General features: G+C 38.4%; 1 protein-coding gene across 4 annotated transcripts in view; it reads left to right on the forward strand.

Moving 5' to 3' along the window:
• Positions 1–19,107, forward strand: part of LOC107402454 (E3 ubiquitin-protein ligase ZNRF2) — a 77,758-nt gene that overhangs the window by 41,016 nt on the left and 17,635 nt on the right. For 2 of the 4 annotated variants that reach the window (XR_013049866.1, XR_013049867.1), the window contains exons 2-3: positions 2,972–3,067; positions 14,144–14,217. Coding sequence is in view for 2 of the 4 variants with exons in the window: in XM_076566838.1 (XP_076422953.1) it covers positions 2,972–3,067 (96 nt within the window). In the remaining 2 variants the exon portion in view is untranslated. The remainder of the gene's footprint in view (positions 1–2,971; positions 3,068–14,143; positions 14,218–19,107) is intronic. The other 2 variants (XM_076566838.1, XM_076566839.1) reach the window with 1 other exon arrangement.

Consider the following 19,107-nt stretch of genomic DNA (forward strand, 5'->3'; position numbering starts at 1 on the left):
ACAGAGCACCTGAGCTGATCTTATTTTATTATCTGCCTTCCTTGAATTTGGGTCCTGCTTCAGGCCATGTGGAGTGGTGGTGAAGGACTTCAGAGCCGGAAGGGCTGTTGGAATCCTCTTGCGGCTAATTCCTAGCTATAGCCATGTTCTTAGCCCATCTGCTTTTACCTTTAAGGTATTAACACTAAATTCAAAGTATGCAGGGGTAAATTGTTATATTCAAAGTATCTAGATAATTTTCTCATACATAGTAAATGTTATTACTAATTGACAATAGTATTACCTTAAATGAAGAACCCATCTTTCTATATGAATTTTTAATTTCTATAGTTTTTTTTAAAGTGTGTGTGTGTGTGTGTGAGTGTGATGTGTATTTGTGTCACATATGCCACGGTGTGTGTAGAGGTCCGAGGACAGCTCTATGGAATCCATTCTCTCCTTAGACCTTTCCTTAACCTGCTGAGTCATCTCGCCAACCCTAATGCCTTTCTTCCATTGCTCTGTTACTGTTTTCTAGCCTCTCATTCTTGTTTCATGGATGCAGAAGCTTCTTGAATTATAACTGGATAATTGAGAACAGTTACAGGGGCGGGTGTGTGTGTCTTTAACATATAAGATGGAAATCAAAGAAAGTAACCAGTAACAACCCACATGAATCAAAAATCTTACAGGTTTAGGAGGATCAGGGTTCGAACTGTTCAAGTTTCCTTCTGTTTTCTGGATTGACATTTGTATGTTAAAGACCTTTTCTAAATTCATGATTATATTCAAATTCTATTTGACCCTAGTATATATAGGTATATTTTGTTCTCCATATATCACACCAAGGAGTGCTTGGGGCTGTTTAGAAATTTTGCCCATTTTAAAAACTACAGTATTTGTCTTTATTCATATTGATTCTTAAGAGTTCTTTGTATGGTAATGATACTGCCCATTTGCTTTTGATAGATAATATAAATATTGTTTGTCTGCCATCTTTTGAATTTGCTTCCGTGTATTTTTTTTCCTTTCCTTTGTTGTATTGTGCCTAATAGAAAGGTCCCTTAAAAACCCCCATTGACTGTTTTATGTCGAAGACAGGACTTACAGTAGACCAAGAACCCTTGATGTCTGTTTACTCATATATATATATATATATATATATATATATATATATATATATATATACATATACACTGTGTATATATGTATATATATATACACTGTGAAGAGAGTTCTTTTTCAGTGTGAGATTTGATTTGTCTTTATTCCGGTCCTCTTCTTTTTTTCGCTGTCCTAGTTTGGTCTTTGGTTGCTGTGACAAACACTGTGACCGAAAGCAACTTGGGGAGGAAAGGGTTTATTTCAGCTCACAGTTACAGTCCATCATTGAAGGGAAGTCAGGGCAGGAACTCAGAAGCAGGAACTTGAGTAGAAACCTCAGAGGAATGCTGCTTCCGGGCTTGTTCAGCTACCTTTCTTATACCTACCCAGTGATAGTACCACCTACAGTTGAGAGAAGACAGTTCCTGTAAGAACCTGCTCATCCTAGAAGTAGAATGTCTCTTTCCTCACTGGTTACTCATCTCTCAGAGTGCTTCTCCTCCTTCTCTCAGCACATCATCTACCCAAGGGCCTCCTGGAGGCCTCCTTTCCTGTACTTGTCTTGTTTCTGTCTTCTCAATTCAGCTTACATCTGAGTCTCCATGAACATTCCAGACTGTGTCTTTGTGAGGTAACTAACATTCTCCCATTTAGTATGTGAGTTTGATTTTAATAGAGCACTTCAGGCAGATATTAGTCCACATTGAATATTGCATGAAAGAATCTAGCATTTAAGTATCAAAAGTGACTGTGAATGCCTCTCTTGGTTTGTTGCTCTTTTTAATTTACATTAGGACTTAGTATGGTGTGGCAGAAAGGCCACTTCTTCGTCAGTTCTTCATTACTGTAATGAAGTACCAAGCATGACTGATTGCATAAGGCTGCTGTAGCTCACATTTTTGGAGGCTCGTGGACTTGGCACTTGGCATCAGTTTGGCACTGATAAAGGCCTCATGATGATTGGTACCACAGTGGTGGCTGTGGGATGAGGATGAGGATATGGAGGTGAGGTATTACTTTGCCAGACAAGAAGCCAGGGAACCATTAAAGGCTTAGGCTGAGCCTTGCATGACAACTTAGTGTTGGAAAAATTACTCTGGAATCTCATCAGAACTGCTTTAATATTTTGGAGCACATGTCCTCAGTGAACTAACAACCACCTACTGGAACCACATTCTGAAGGATTGCACTTCAAATGAGTTGGTGATGAAGCTTTAAACATAGGAACTCTGGAGGTGCAAACGCAAACTGTCTCCAAGTGTAGCAAGTGGTAATGTAAACCTCAGGAGTCTTAGATGATAGACCTGCTTTGTTGTTCTCAAAGCTTTTGCATTCTTTATCAGTGTGTGTTTAAATTACTGGATTGGGTAGAATAGTGCTAAGGGATTGCCATAGTTACTTTTCTGTTGATGTGAAGAGATGCCATGACCATAGAAGAGTTTATTGGGGCTTACAGTTTCAGAGGGTGAGTCCATTGACCATGGTGGGGGAGCATGACAGTGGCAGGCAGGCATGGCCCTGGAGCAGTAGCCAAGACCTTACATGCTGAGGCGACAACCTCAAGGAAGAGAGAGAGAATTTTAAAAAAATTTTAAAAATCAGAAACGAGAATAACCTAAGTGATAGGAATCCATAAGGGAATTTATGATGGAGCGCACTCTTCTCATTTGACTTGATTATTAGGATAATGGGACGATCTTCATACACTGATTTAAATCACAGTGATCTCTAGTCACATCCACCACCAATTGAGTTGTACGTAAGTACTACAATGCATTTCTTAAGTCTAATATTGAAGTTTTAAATACCTTTGGTCTTCCATGACTTTTAAAAACTATAGTTTGATATTCAGAATAGTTAAATAACTTGGGTTTCTTTTATGTTTTAGGATTTAAGTGCCCGGTATGCTCAAAATTTGTACCTTCAGATGAAATGGATTTACATCTTGTGATGTGTTTAACAAAGCCAAGAATAACCTATAATGGTAAGTTCAATGCCTTAAATAACATTGTAATTTAGCATTGCCATACATAATGTGAATTTCATGTTTGAAGCAAAATTTAAGGGCAGGAAAGAATTCAAATTCTCATCTCAAGATACATTTGTATGTTAATTAGGTTATATCTATTAGTAAGTAAAGATAAATACATTTTCCAAGATAATTTAATGGCAAGAGTGGCATTGTCTTTTATTTTATTTTTTTTTAAACTCTTAGTATCTGGCTTGCTAACAAAGAATTATCATATCTTTTCCACAGTTAGTTGTTTTTTGTAATAAGACATATTAGATATCCTGGAAAATTTCACTGGGACATAAGAGAGAGTGGAAATGAAAAGGCAAATGATGTGACCATAAAAATAGGATGGCCAAGACTCCCTCTCCTCCCCACTCCAGAAGAGAACTGCTGTGCTGAATACAGTTGTTTAAGTTAGGCCTAAAGAAAAAGGAATGTTTTCATGACTTAGTTCAGAAAAAAAAAAAAAAAAAAAGTTTAAGATATGTAATAAGTGAAGGACCGGAGAGATTTCTCAGTGGTTAAGAACACTTGTTGCTCTTCCAGAGGGCCCAGGTTCAATTCGCAGCACCCCCATGGTAGCTCACAACTCTAGTTCCAGGGGCCCTGACACCCTCTTCTAGCCTCTATGGGCACTGCACACATGTGGTGCACAGACATACATACAGGTAAAGCACCTGTCCACGTAAACATAAATAACTCTTAAAGGAATGTCTAACAAATGATACATTGTTAACAGTAGGTATAGGGTTTGTTCATAAATATAATAGACAACTGTGGGAGGAAATAAGTGTAGGAAGTGGAGACTGAAACTTTGTCTGTCTCTTTGAACCCACAGATAAATTTCACTTCTGTGCTACCTGGCAGTTGCTTTAGGTCTGGCATGTAGGACCAGAGTATTCTCTCCTGACCCTAGGAATGCAGTCCTTGGTGTCATCACAGAACAAGTAGAATAAATTCAGGAATTAAAAATCAAATTGTTCCTCCTGGCTAATAGAAAAACAAACTTGATTTGGATTTTGTGGTGTTTGCCTATAAATAACTTTAGCATAGCCGAGTCTGAACTCAGGCCTGGGCTGTTCACATAGTAAGACCCTGTCTCTCTTGATGCAAAGAAGTAAGTAAATAGAGGCACTTGGTGCATACCTAAATGCCATTAAGAAAAAAAAAAGAAGAAATGACATCTGAGGCTTAGATATAAAGTGCATGGTGAGAATACGAGTAATTAGTAAAATCTGTTGAAAGACTAAGTTTAGCAACTATCTTTTTGGGTACTTATGTATAAGATACTGTGCTATGATACAGTGAATAAGACAGAGCTGATGAGATGAATATATTCTTCAGATAACTTTGTCAAGTGTTTTAGGAAGGTAGTGTCTCAAGCCTTAGTATCACAGTGGTGACAAGCATTTTTTTTCATTTACCAGTGTATAAGTGGAAAGAACTTCTAGCAGTTACTTTGAATAGTAAATGTATTGGTTATGTCCTAACTTTTTTGTCTTATGAAACTGTCTTCTTTACTTAATCTAGTTGAAATTCATTTACTAAAAATTCTCATTCAAGTTCAGAATCTGAGGCTAAACATTGATAGTTTTGTTTCTGTACTTGCTCCATTGTTCTGCCATTATACTTCATAATTATGTTTAAAATATTTATATATATCCATAAAATAACTGTCCTTTATGGAATGTTCTGTAGATATCGATTAAGTCCATTTGAGTCATGACATCAGTTAAGTCCTTTATTTCTCTGTTAAGTTTCAATTTGGGAGATCTGTCCAGTGATGAAAGTGGGGTATTGAAGTCTCCCACTATTAATGTGTGGGGTTTTATATGTGGTTTAAGCTTTAGTAATGTTTCTTTTACATATGTTGGTGCCCTTGTGTTTGGGGCATAAATGTTCAGAATTGAAGCTTCATCTTGGTGGATCTTTTCTGTGATGTTTATGTAATACCCTTCTTGATCTCTTTTGATTGATTTTAGTTTGAAGTCTATTTTGCTGGATATCAGGATGGCTACACCCGCTTGTTTCTTAAGACCATTTGATTGGAAAGTCTTTTCCCAGCCTTTTATTCTTAGGTAGTGTCTATCTTTGAATTTGTGTTGTGTTTCTTGTATGCAGCAGAAAGATGGGTCCTGCTTTCGCATCCATTCTGTAAGCCTATGTCTTTTTTTTTTTTTTTTGGTTTTTCGAGACAGGGTTTCTCTGTGTAGCTTTGTGCCTTTCCTGGAACTCACTTGGTAGCCCAGGCTGGCCTCGAACTCACAGAGATCCGCCTGGCTCTGCCTCTTGAGTGCTGGGATTAAAGGCGTGCACCACCACTGCCCGGCAAGCCTATGTCTTTTTATAGGTGAATTAAGTCCATTGATATTAAGGGGTAATAATGACCAGTGATTGTTCATTTCTGTTATTTTTTGGTGGTAGTGTGTGTGTACTTCTCTTCTTTGGGGTTTACAGCTGTGGCTTTCTTTATTGCCTGTGTTTTCGAGGGTGTATCTGACTTCCTTAGGTTGGAATTTTCTTTCTAGTGCTTTCTGTAGGGCTGGGTTTGTGGATAAGTATTGCTTAAATCTGGCTTTGTCTTGGAATGTCTTGTTCACTCCATCTATGATGATTGAAAGTTTTGCTGGGTATATTAGTCTAGGCTAGTGTCTGCATTACATCTGCCCAGGTCCTTCTGGCTTTCAAAGTTTCCATGAGTTGGTATTCTTCTCCTTCTCCTATCCCTATTATTTGTAGGTTTGGTCTTTTCATGGTGTTCCAAATTTCTTAGACATTTTGGTTCAAGACTTTGTTGGCTCTAGTGTTTTCTTTGACTGATGAATTTATTTCTTTTACAGTACCTTCAACGCCAGAGATCCTCTCTTCCATCGCTTGCATTCTGTTGGTTATACTTGCATCTGAAGTTCCCCATCGTTTACTCAGATTTCCTATTTCCAGAATTCCCTCTGTTTGTGTCTTTTTCATTTTTTCTATTTCCCTTTTCAGGTCATGGACTTTTTCCTTCATTTGTTTCATTGCTTTTTCATGATTTTCTTTCAGTGCTTTATTGTTTTCTTCCAGGACTTTATTGTTTTCTTCTACTTTGTCCTTTCCTCTAGTTTTTTATAGCGTTCTTCCCATTTTTTTTTTTTTGTCTTTTCCTCTATATAAGCCTCTACCTTCTTCATGATGTTATTCATAAGGCTGTTTTCTTCTGCTTCTTCCAATTTTTGATGTGTCTAGATGTTTGATCAGGTCTAGATGTTGGAGGAGGGCTAGGTTCTAGTGATGCTGTATTGCTCTTCATTTTGTTGTATGTACTTCTGCCTTGATGTCTGCCCATCTCCTTGTGTTTCGTTCTTGGTCTTATCAGCGTACTTGGTCCAGACAGAGCTGACAGATTCAGGAAGTCTCTCTCTCTTGTCCAGATGGGAGCTCTCTTGTCCAAATGGGAACTCCGGGGCAGGATGGGAGCTCTTGTCCAGACAGGGAAGTCCGGAGCAGGATGGGAGCTCTTGTCCAGATAGGAAGTCCAGGACAGGATGGGTGCTCTTGTCCAGAAGGGAAGTCCGGGGCAGGATGGGAGCTGGAGGCTGGTCTCGTCTCAGGAAGTGGGTGGGGTCTCAGGTGGATGGGCGTGGGGGCAGGGCATGGAGATTGCAGGGTCTGCCGGGGGTCTTGGAGAAGGGGAGCCTTCCTGGTAGGGCTAGAAGGGAACCTGCCCGGTGGCCAGAACCTGGGGCCAAATTGGGCAGGTCTTCCTCAGAGTGGCTGGTGCCCAGGGATGGGATCTAGGTTGGGCCCAGACACTCACCTCTTGTCTAAAAGGGAAGTCCGGGGGCAGGATCTTTCTTTTTTTTTTTTTTTTTTTTTTTTAAATATCTAGAATACTACTAAATGTTAGGATATTTGACAGCTTTTCATTTCCTGACTTAACCGTGTTTACGTTATTAAATTTGTCTACTAGGTTGTCTCAAAGTGTAACTAAATACAGTGGCTCTTGTCTTGGTAAGTGCGAAGCCAAGGAGTACAACCCAAGGACAAAGAATGGAGAAGCCTTAGCTGGCAGCAAGTGAGGAGAGTACTAGGGTTACTACCAAAGTATTGTTCTCTTGTGGTGTTGGGGGTCTTCTGGGCAGACTGTTCAGTATTATAACGAACAGGTTTATTCTAGGTTGCCTGAATGAATGAGTCAGAGTGACTCTGTGGCCTTAGCAAGTCCTCTAAATTTTCTTAGGCTATAACTTAACTATAAAAAAACAAAACAAAGCCACTTGAAAGGCATGTTAGCAGTCTTTAAAAAATAGCAGCCTTCTCCTCAAGTGTTAAGAGTTTGCCCCTAATGCTTCCTATACTACTTAGTGGTTATTGACACCCCCCCCACACTCACACTCATACTCACACTCACTCACTCACTCACTCTGCTCAGAAACAAAGTTATTTTTTATTTTTTATTTATTTTTTTTTGGTTTTTCGAGACAGGGTTTCTCTTGTGTAGCTTTGCGCCTTTCCTGGAACTCACTTGGTAGCCCAGGCTGGCCTCGAACTCACAGAGATCCGCCTGCCTCTGCCTCCCGAGTGCTGGGATTAAAGGCGTGCGCCACCACCGCCCGGCCAGAAACAAAGTTAAAGCCATTTTGAAAAATAACTAGGCCTGAGTCTTTCTATAAACATTTACAACAAGAAGCAAAACTTCCATAAATTTTAGATAGTTTTTAATTTTAAAACTAGCCTATGGACTGTGATGACACACAGGTGAGTGAAGAAGGATCTTCGGCTGTACATCATGATCTAGGGCTTACAGAGAGGTGGCACATTGGTAAAGTTCGTGTCTATCTTGGGTGTGGGGAATTCTAATTGGGTTAAAGGCAAAGCCCCAGAAAACCACTTACCACATTAATGGTGAGTCTGATTGGAGGTGGCCTCTTTAATGCCTAAGCAAAGCATCTGTTATATTATGTTATCATAAAGTTTAGAGCAAGTGAGTCAGAGACTTTGAAGCTGAGTCTTTCCGGTCACAAAGCTGTTTATAGTTTTGTGTTTGAATTCCTAAATGTTGACACCAACTCAACTAGATTGGGCCTCTAAATTATGTTAATGCTTAAATAAGAATTCTTATTCAGTATGATAATAGTCATTTGTATCTTGTGTAGACTTCCAGAAGTAGCTAGATCTGAAAATTTGAAATTTATTGATAAAGTGTATATTAACTAATTGCGAATTTTTATAGGTAGTTAGTAGTTAGTCAGGCTTATTTTCAGACACCTGTATTTATAGAGGAACTCTGAGAGAAGGTGAGTTCCAGACACTTGAATATAAGCTGATGATCCAGAGCTTGAGATTCATCCCACAGAGAGACACTGTATATGCTCCTATCAAGGAACCTGGTCTGTGCATTTGTTTGGGTTCAGAGAACCTGTGTCCTTAGTGTCTAGGTTTATTCCTACTGTTGGGGTCAAGGATGGCAACTTCATGTTGCTGGTTTTGTTGGTTAGCTTTTCAGTGACTGTGACAAAAATATCCAAAAGCCAGCTTAAAAAGAGATTGATTTTGACCCCTGCTTTCAGGTCATGATTCTTTGGTCCCATTGCATTGGCCCTGGGGAGATAGGAGTGTGTAACAGGAAATGTATTCCTATTTCTTGGTGGCCAGGAAGCAGAGAGTGCAAGAGAAGATGGACATTCAGAACCAGGTCTAGTACTGGCTTTAGTGCTCTGGACATTGTGCGCATGTAAATGTCATCTGAAAGGAAATTCCTAGCAAGCTCTCTGCGTGTTTATCTTTGTCTTACTGAAACACTCATAAACTTTCTATGGGATAACCATGGCACTGGGGGGGCATGCTGCTTTTTCTTACTCAGCAGTAACTTGCTGAATGGATGCTTGCTTTGAGCTTGAGTAATGTGTGTGTGTGTGTGTGTGTGTGTGTGTGTGTGTGTGTGTGTTATTTTCTTTTTTAAAACAAAAAAAAGCTTAATTTATTAAATTTAGTTAGGTTTGTTTTTTGAAACAGAATCTGTAGCCCAGGCTGGCCTCAAACTTAATAAACTTCTTGCTTTGGCCTCTCCAAGTACTGAGATTTTGGGCTTTTTCTTTTTCGTTTGGTGTTAGAATGTGTTGGTAGATTTTTTTCTAATGGTCTAATTGAATTGTATTGATTTCTGATATTGCTGGATTTTTCCATCTTTGACCATGAAGTGTTTGAAAACATTGCTCTGAGGTCACCCACAGGCGAAGATTGTGAACGGGACACTCTTCCTTTGCTCTGAAACCTGTAATTCAGGGAGCTCTGCTGTCTCCTCAGCTACAACACAACTGCGAACCCCTTCGCTCTTAAAGACGACTGACCGCTTCTTCAGTCCAGTCATAGTTATCACCTCCTCAGTGCATCTGGGAGTTTTGTTTGAAAATAATTCTTTTCTATGTCAGAGTGTGGCGGAGCAGTTATTATATAATGACATACGCAGGAGGTGGGGGGCAGGAGAAGCAGGATTACAGGCCAGCCTGGGCTACATGAGACCCTTCTTCAACTACCCAAAATCAATAATATTTTCCTCTAATTTTTATATTTCATCAGTGTACATTTCACATGTTTTCTCACATAATTTACTCTTTAAAATATCTTTGGTTGTAGTTTTTTTTTCATTGTAATATGTGTTTTTTTACTTCAGGCAAAGCTAAAGTATTTAATTGAAATTTTCAAAGAAGATAATAGTTTTAAATAAAACTAAAATTTATTAATGCTAGATACTGAATAGCTTATTTCTTTTCATTCTCTATTTTAATAATAAACATTTTAAGAATAAATTTTTAGTAGCTTTGCCAACTTAATATGCTTTGTTCCTTTTACTAATTTTAAAGGTAATTTTGGTAGAGAGATACAGTGGGAATTGATTTTGATTTTGATGTTATAGAGCACTGTTCATACCACTCTGTTTTTGAAATTCATTGATTATTTGTGGTTAAATGCATCATTACTTTCTGTAAATAATGATTATAAGCTGTCATAGTTTTAGCTGTAAACTTGACAGAAACCTATTGATTATTTGTGGTTTAGTTGTCAACTTGACACAAACAAATTGATTATTTGTGGTTAAGTACATCATTGCTTTTTATCAATAATGATTATAAGCTGTCATAGTTAGTTGTCAACTTGACCCAAACGTAGAGTCACCTGGGAAGAGGAACCTCACTGAAGAATTATCTTGATGAGATTGATCTAGGGCCTTGTCTCTAGGGCATTTTCTCAATTGCTAATTGATAATAGTGGGCCCACCCCACTGTGGGTGGTGCCATTAGCCTGGGCTGAATTAAAAGGTAGCTGAGGGGCTAGCTATTAAGAATATTTAACTGCTCTTACAGAGAGCCCAGCTTTGTTTCCCAGGACCCACATGACAAGCTCACAACCCTCTGTAACTCCAGTTCCAGGGCATCCAATTCCTTCTTCCGACCTCCTCAGAGCACCAGGCACACATATGGACCACAGACATACATGCAGGCAAAACATTAATATACATAAAAACAAATTTTTCAAAAGGTTGCTAAACATGAGCCTGTGGACAAGCCAGTCAGCATCATTCCTCCTTGGTCTGTACTTCATGTCCTACTTGATTTTGAGTTTCTTCTTTGACTTGCCTCAGTGATGGATTGTGACCTGAAAGTATAATCCAAATAAACACTTTGACCTCCGAGTTTCTCTCAGTCAAAATGTGTCACAACAACTGGAGCAACTAGAACCTAAGCGAAGTATGTTTTCTGTAGAGTGGAAAGGTCTTGTGCGCTTTTGTTTTGTTTTTGTTTTATTTGTTTGAGATAGGTTCTCACTGCCTATCCCTGGGCATCCCTGACTGACTTGGTACTCACCGTGTATGTAGACCAGTGAGGCTCAAACTCAGATCTGCCTGCCTCTGTCTCTGTTAGGGATTAAAGACATACGCCATCATACCTGACTACTTAAGCAGCTTAGTAATACATAAATTGAGTTGGTTGTGTTATGGAAATAGTCAATGGCCTTCCTAAGAGGGTATTATTTGATCTACATAAATCTGACAAATTTAGAAATTTTAGTAAAATCCCCCATTGTAACTGGTTTTACCAATTTTTCTTGGATTTAAAGTCACTTCAGTTGTGTTGGTGCTAATAGCCTAGTAGGAATTTTTCTGGTTTTATATATTTTGATTATTATGTACATGTTCATATATATACAGGTGTTCTTACACGTGTATGCATATGTATAGGGGCCAAATACATATACATATATGTATGTATATATGTTATTTTTTTTAACTCTCTCATATAAGGCTTTAGCAATATTCTGTTTTAATGTCATCATTTGATGGTGATGATGATTTTGCAGTACTGTGGATCACAGCCCAGTTTGTACATACTAAGCAAGTGCTCCACCCTAGTCATTTGATATTATTTTGATATGCACTTCTCAACCTGTAAATGCTTGGTTTACCTTGCCATACCCAGTTAACCTGCCATGGTTGTGTGAACTCTGGGATAACATGTGAAACTCTGGTCTGGGGTCAAAATCAAAGGATTCTGTTACTCATGAAATACCAACAGGCAGAAAAGCCTTTTGTCTGTCCTGAAGCCTTGGCTCCCACGTCAGTGAGTGGCTGTGATGAAGAGGAGCTCAAGGAAGCCATGCCTCTTCTATGAGGCACATCCTCCCTTAGCTCTGGAACTGATTCTGCTGTACGGGTATCCATTAAGAAGATGCCCTAAAGGATACAGAAGCAGCAGTTTAAGACTCAGGGAGAATGGCCTTCCAAATGGGGTTGTTTGATTGCTTTTGCCTGCCATCTTTGTTCTTACTCCATTTTAAAGTGAGTGAACTTTTCTTTTTGAATAGGTATGTTTGCATGGTTACAGTGCAGAGACAGAAAATACCCTGTGAAAAGCCCCCTCCCCAGAGATGGCTTGTGTTTCTAATCTCTTTCCAGCAGGGAGTATTTACGTGTGTGTCTGTTTTGCTTTGCTTTTTGTTTTGCATAAAACTCGGGGTCTTATGAATGCTCTCTACTGCTAATCTATGTCCCCATTCATGTTTATGTAGACACATTCATATGTTCTTTCTACATATACTTTACATGACCATTCTGTACATATTCTGAACTTTTATATATGTCTTGTAGTTACGCTCAGTCAAGGTTATATGTACTTTTGCATTCTTTTTTGGGGGGGAGGGGGGTTGTTTTTTTTTTTCCCCCGAGACAGGGTTTCTCTGTGTAGCTTTGTGCCTGTCCTGGATCTTGCTCTGTAGACCAGGCTGGCCTCAAACTCACAGAGATCCGCCTGCCTCTGCCTCCCAAGTGCTGGGATTAAAGCCGTGCGCCACCACTGCCCTACTTTTGCATTCTTGATAATGATCATGCGTTGTAGTCCTAGAGGTATTAGAGTTCTTTTCTGGATTTGTTTTCTCTTCTATTGTTGCATTTCTACATGTACAGGCACACACATATACACACAGTGTTAAGAAATTATATTTAAAAAAAGAATACTTTTTCTAAAAATGTGGTCCTCGTCAGCATGAGAATTTCATACACTTAAGGTTATCTAAAATGGTTTTTGGTGTGTGTGTGTGTGTGTGTGTGTGTGTGTGTGTGTGTGTGTGTGTGGTTAGTAGTGACAGACCATTAATCATCTCAGTATAACCTGCCCCATGCCAGGTCCAATACTAATAGTCAAGTATTAGTCATGTCTTGCCACTGCTTTATGAGGTAGATGCCACCGTCAAATGTTCCTAAATAAACTACAAGTTTAGAATCAAACCTGAAGCTCTCTAAGCTATATACATGTGGTAGTTTGTTTTAATGGGCTTGGGATGGGATTTTTGTTTCTGCATTCAAATTTATTGCCATTTTGAACCTACCTTTATGCATTATTATAATTTTAAAAGTACACAGTAATAAATTAAGCTTGAAAATCCTGTAGAAATAATAGATTTTTGTTTTTTCAGTAACTGATTTTCCCCTCTGTAGTAGTGATTCGGAACAAATGAACCTGAATCTTAGTTTGATGTTTTCATGTCCCCCCCCCCCCCCCCCCCCGGTGGTTTTTTGTTTGTTTTTTGTTTCCATCTTCAACAATTTAAGGTGTTATGAGTAGAGTGCCATTTGGGACAGTGTTTGATACTGTAGTATAGCAAATACTTGTGACTTTGTATGTTTTCTTTTTGTGGGAAAGAAAAGGGGCCTTGATTGAAAGTTTGGAAGATTAGGAAACAATGCCACAGGGTGCTCATTCCTTAGGTGCCTTGCATGGCTGTTTGCAGCCTGTAATGGAAATGTGATTGAAAACCATCTCTTCATCCTTTCTGTTCCAGTTTTCCCATTCCAGATCCAAGTCTATTTTTTACTTTGGTCACATTTTCTTAGAGATGTTAAGTGTGAATTTCCCAAGTATTTCCAGGCATATAATTTTTAAATTATTAAAAATTCTGCTTTTAAATAATATTTTTGTTTGCTTTTGAGACATGTGGACTACATTACAGTGTAGCTCAAGTTGGCCTCCAATCCAATCTAAAATTCAATGCTTAGGATTTTAAAGCTGAGCGATCACTGAAAGCTAAGGAGTTGATCTTATTTTTAGATTGTAACAGTACAGTTGAAGGGTAGCTGCATGATTAATAGACTCAGTTCTTAGTTATATTTACACAAAAGAAAGCATGCACATGCTGACTTTGGAGGCATCGGGGCAGAGAAGCTAGTCATTGCAAGGTGAGCCAGAACACGATTCTGAATGGGTCAAGAACCAACACTCACCAGGGATTTCCAGTTTGAAGCACACTAATAAAGGTTGATACCATATTTTTATTGATATATTTAACTTAAAAATCAGCCTCACTTTGTTAAAAATCATTTATAAGCTGTGTTACAGTGTTTAAATAAAACAACAGCTTTTGGAGCTGAACTGTCAAATATTAATATTAACTCTTTAAACTAATTAAGAGATAATATCTGAAAATATTAATAAGAGCCCCCACTTTTCATTATTTGAGTAATTGCTTTCTACTAATATTGTGATTTTTTTTTTTTTTAATTCTTGATTTTTCTAGGGATTATTTCACATTTCAGCTGCTTTTGTTTTCTTCTGCTATCATTGAGGGGTCAAGAAAAAGTAAAGCTTCAGGTAAAACGCCTGATCCGTGATAGTGCTCGGCATCGTTTTGGCTGGAAAGATGAACCTCCTGTTTGGATGCTTGTCTGAAAGTGACTGTGGTGATTGAGACTTGTGCATGGAATCCTGGCTGCCTCACACTCGGCCTTGGTTTTGTTTTGGCTTTCGGAGATTTTTGGCTGTCTGCTTTTCTTCATGTTGTCTTGATCCACAATAACTATATGGATATGTGCTTGGACCTGCTAAGTATTTATTTTGCATAGTTGGCTGCTTGAATTGTAAGTAATCTCTTTGGACAATGCAAACTTAAAGAGCTTGAGAAGCTGTAAGTGAAATATCAATTTATAGTTTATAATGAGCTTTTAAATGTATGTTCATTAACATATATTTGAGGTTTGATATTTTACCACAAGTAAAGTTGAAAATTCAAGAGCTGATTCCAGTCAGTATGTGGCCACTGTAGATGGCACAGATAATACTATTGCTTTTATAATAGAACATATTGTTGGCCAGGATTGCTTTTAAGCTGCTGAAGCAGTGGAGTGTGAGCAACTTTGAACTGCCACCTTTACAATGTGTTATTAACGCCTAACGATGATGTGTGACCAGTCTCAAGAACACGTTCCCCAAGGGTTGGAGAGAGATACTTCTGTGGTTCAGAATGTGCTGCTCTTACAGAAGACCCCAGTTCAATTCTTAGCACCTGTATCAGGCCACTCACAACTTCATAGGAAGGACCCCAGCTCCGCAGGATGGACCCAAGACCTCTGACCCGAGGGCACTAGCACACACAGAGTTTTTTTAAAAAAGAATACTTTCTCTAAATATGTGGTCCTCTCCAGCTTGAAAATGTCACACACTTATGGTTGTCTAAAATTGTTCATTTGCATCAATATTTATGCTACTTTAATGTGAAACTTTTTAAAAATGAAGGAAAATTATGCCTTATAGCAAAATTCATGAAGCAGGCAAAAACCTATTTAATTAGCCATCCTAAAGCCAAGTTTTGGTCCTAGAACACAACTAGTTTAGTGCCCAGGTTAAGTTGCTTAACTTCCTTGAGGCTTTTTACTCCTGTGTGAATGTAGATGGCCATCGTTATTGTATAAGATTAACATAAAATACAAGTATGTCTAAAAGAATGTAATAGAGTAAGGTTTGTATTGCCTCATGTGAATGAAGCCACAGCATAGGCAGTGTTGGGCACACTCATCTGCATGCTTTTGTTCTAGTCTGGCCAGGATAATGGGTGTGCAAGGATAGCTAGGTCAGAAGTGTGTCGGATGTTCCTTCAACATGGATTTTTTTTGAACAACTGGAGTATCAGCATGAGGAGGAAAAGGAATAGGATGCTAACTGGCTTTGTTTTTGAAGAACTCCATAAAATCCTTCCTACTAATAAAACAAATTTCATGGAGTGTTTTGTAACTTACAAAGTATTTTACATAATTCTTTAAAATCCTAACTAATATTGTGAATACATTTCCAGTGTTGATACTAAAGACAAGTAGTAGGATGCTTTAGAGGTTGATTATTAAACTACTAGCAAAATGGAAATCTGTATTTTCAATTTTCAACTTTTTAATTTAGTTCTGTTTTTGTTTTTGAGATAGGATCTCACTAGGTAGTCTAGGTTGTCCTGGAAGATGACCAGCATGTAGACCAGGATGGCCTTGAACTCATGGAGAGAACTCTTACCTCTGCCTCCCAATTGCTGGGTGTATTGTGCCACCATGACCAACCCATAAATTTTTGTGGGTGGTCTCATCGTTCCCCCCACTCCCATTCTCTCCATGTACCCTAGCTGTCCGTGAATACCCTCCTCCCATCTTGGCCTTCTGGGTGTGGTTATAGGAATGTCCACAATGCCCACCTCAACTTCCTACTCTGACCTGCTGTTCCTGCCTCTCCCTTCTTTAATGATCAATTCCCTTTCTGAAGCAGGTGTATATTGTAAAACTCGGAGAAGCTCAGATACCTGTTTCTGTGTTGAGATTGAATGTGCACCCTAAGGGATTCTGGTACCCACCTCTTGTTAAAAGTCATCATCTTAGCTTTCCCTTATCTGTATGTCACAATTAATACACAGATAATAAGGAGCCAGAGAGGTAGAATGGTATGCACTGTACCAGTTTCACTCTTAACTGCTCCAGATGTGTTTGGCCTGTGGTGGACACTTTGAAAAACGCAGTTCAATTTTCACATTGCATGATGACTTTTTTTTTTTTTTTAGTAAAAATATTATCGGGTACATTTTATAGGGGAACTTTAAATTTTGAAAAACTGAGCATTTTTTGCTTGAAACAGTGATTATGAGGTTTTACTTTAAGAATGAACATATTCTAATTTAGTCACTTAGCAGATTACATTTGAGCATTGAGTAGCTGGAGTGTTAACATTGGCTTTTAATTGTCTGACAGAGGTTACAGGAAGCTGTTTCCAGCAGAGGTTGAGCTTTGGCTGTAAGCTGCTGTCTGGGGTGTTTGTGTGTGGGTGTGCTTGTCTTGATACTGAAAGTGCAGTTGTGATTGTACTGGAACTGAATAGAATTAAAGATCAAAATAACTGGCTTTAATACCATATTCTGAATTAAGGTAGAAAGTATTTGAGAGTTCATACTTGCCCCCATCAAGTTTAAAACAGCATTCATTATATAGAATTCTTAAAATATAATTCTTATTCTTATTTCTTATATTCCTAATACACTTTTGTAGGTTGGATTTGCCTTTATTGTGTGAGTTTTTAAATAAAACTATTTTTAAATAAAAACTTCAATTATATATTTTAGCTTTAATAAATACTAAAATTGTCATAGAAAAGTTTATAAAAAATGCTTATTGTAATAAATGAGACTTGGTTATAGGTTAGCCTAGAAGTGTTAGAAGTCATTTATTTTTCTCTCAACGATGTATTCAGAGCGTGTTATAAAGTTCTACATATTTCTATTTCATGTTGAATCTATAATGTGGAGTTACAGGAAAATAATAATGGCATTGGTTTTTCACGTGCTCATCTCATTCATCTTATTTTGTGATAAGACTTGAGAGTTGTTTTCTGCTGAAGTCTGAACACATTGTTAGCTAGAAGAGACTGCTATGTTTTTGTTTTGGTTTTTTTGAGACAGGGTTTCTCTGTATAGCTTTGCGCCTTTCCTGGAGCTCACTTGGTAGCCCAGGCTGGCCTCGAACTCACAGAGATCCGCCTGGCTCTGCCTCCTGAGTGCTGGGATTAAAGGCGTGTGCCACCACCGCCTGGCGAGACTGCTATGTTTTAAGATCAATGTGTGCTGCAGTTTTGATTGCTTTTAATTATTTCTTTTGAGACAAGGTCCCTGTATGACCCAGGCTAGCCTTGAACTTGAAGTCCTCCTGCCTAAGCTTTCTGTATACTAGGGTTGTGTGTCATAACTTATGGGAGTGTATTTTTCTTATTTGGGATTATATAAAGCCAGTCATAGTCAGTTGTATAAAAAAATAGTTTTGAAGTTTATTAGAAAATTCATTCATACGTTTGTTTGGTTTATCTTTGCAGATAGAATCTATGTGGTAGGAATACACTTTATTTTTTAGAGTTACAGACCTTTACAAAGTGTTTTTTTTTTTTTTTTTTCTATTTTGCAGTGCTGGGGTTGAAACCTTTTGCTCTCCCTGCTATCTGTCTGTTTAGTGCTTTGACTGTGAACTGGGTCCTTAATGATAGGCTAGACACTAAGACTTCAGTGGAGATAAAGAAAAGGGTCAAGGGAGAGACAGAAGGGAACTCTCTAGGGAGAAAACAGAAAAGGGGAAAGGCTGGGGTCCTCGAAGGTCAACAGAGAAACCGTAAAGTTCAGGAATGTGAGGGAAATGGTATAATACTTTTTTTATCTCTGCGGCAGTTGTTGCTGATTATAATGCATTAGCTTTTGAGAGCTGATACCTTTTTTTCCCCCCACGGAAGTTGTTCATTACCAGGCTTTTCTGTGGACCAAAATAGACTATTTTCCCTCCATCTGCTGTCTCAGAATGAATCATTGAGAGGGAGCCACACTATTCTCTGCAAGTCTTTTATTCATACTCTGCAGTGAGGGCATGATTTTCAGCTTTTTTAAAGGGCACAAAGGATCTCTAGCTAATGTGCTAGTTAAAGCAGGGTTAAAATTGAACAGTCGTCTGGGTGTGGTGTTGCACACCTTTATTTCTAGCACTCAGAGGCAAAGGTGGAGGAGGATCTCTGTGAATTTGAGGCCAGCTTGGTGTACATAGTGAGTCTAGGTCAGCCAGGGCTGCACAGTAAGACTCTGTCTCAAAAATAAGCAAACAAATAAATAAAATAACATTGAAACAATTTAAATTAGAATTTCAGAACCCTTTACAGGCATATCTGCTTTGGAGTAAGGGGTTTTTCCTTGAAAACACCACAGAGTTTTTAGAATACCCTCAGTGCTGCATGGAAGTCACTCAGATGACTGTCGGGTTGGTGTGGCATGAAGGGCTGTGAAGAGTTCCCTCCTGTACACAGTCTCTGAAACTCTCAAGTTCCTCAAGTTGTTTCAGAATTTAAGCAAGAGCACTGATAGCCTTCTGCTTTTTTCTCTTATTTTTTCTTTCTTTCTTTCTTTTTTTAAAGATAAGCAGCTTTTTAGCAGTTTCCTGTGGTGATTTCTCTTTGTTTCCTTTAATTAAAAACCTTAGAGTGGTGGTTTATATTCATGTCTTTTCAGCCATACTATACTAAACTTTCTTTTAACTATCTTGGACACTACACTAATATTGATACATAACAGAAAGACTTAACTACAAATTACAAATGACTGAGTTGTTGATCTTTTGGCATCAGAACCTTGTGTAAGTTGAGAACTATGCCGTGGCTTACTCTTATGCCTCAGTGCAATGGGAATGCAAGGCACCGTCCAGAAGCAGA

The sequence above is a fragment of the Peromyscus maniculatus genome, chromosome 3, assembly GCF_049852395.1.
Source record: "Peromyscus maniculatus bairdii isolate BWxNUB_F1_BW_parent chromosome 3, HU_Pman_BW_mat_3.1, whole genome shotgun sequence".
Lineage (NCBI taxonomy): Eukaryota > Metazoa > Chordata > Mammalia > Rodentia > Cricetidae > Peromyscus > Peromyscus maniculatus.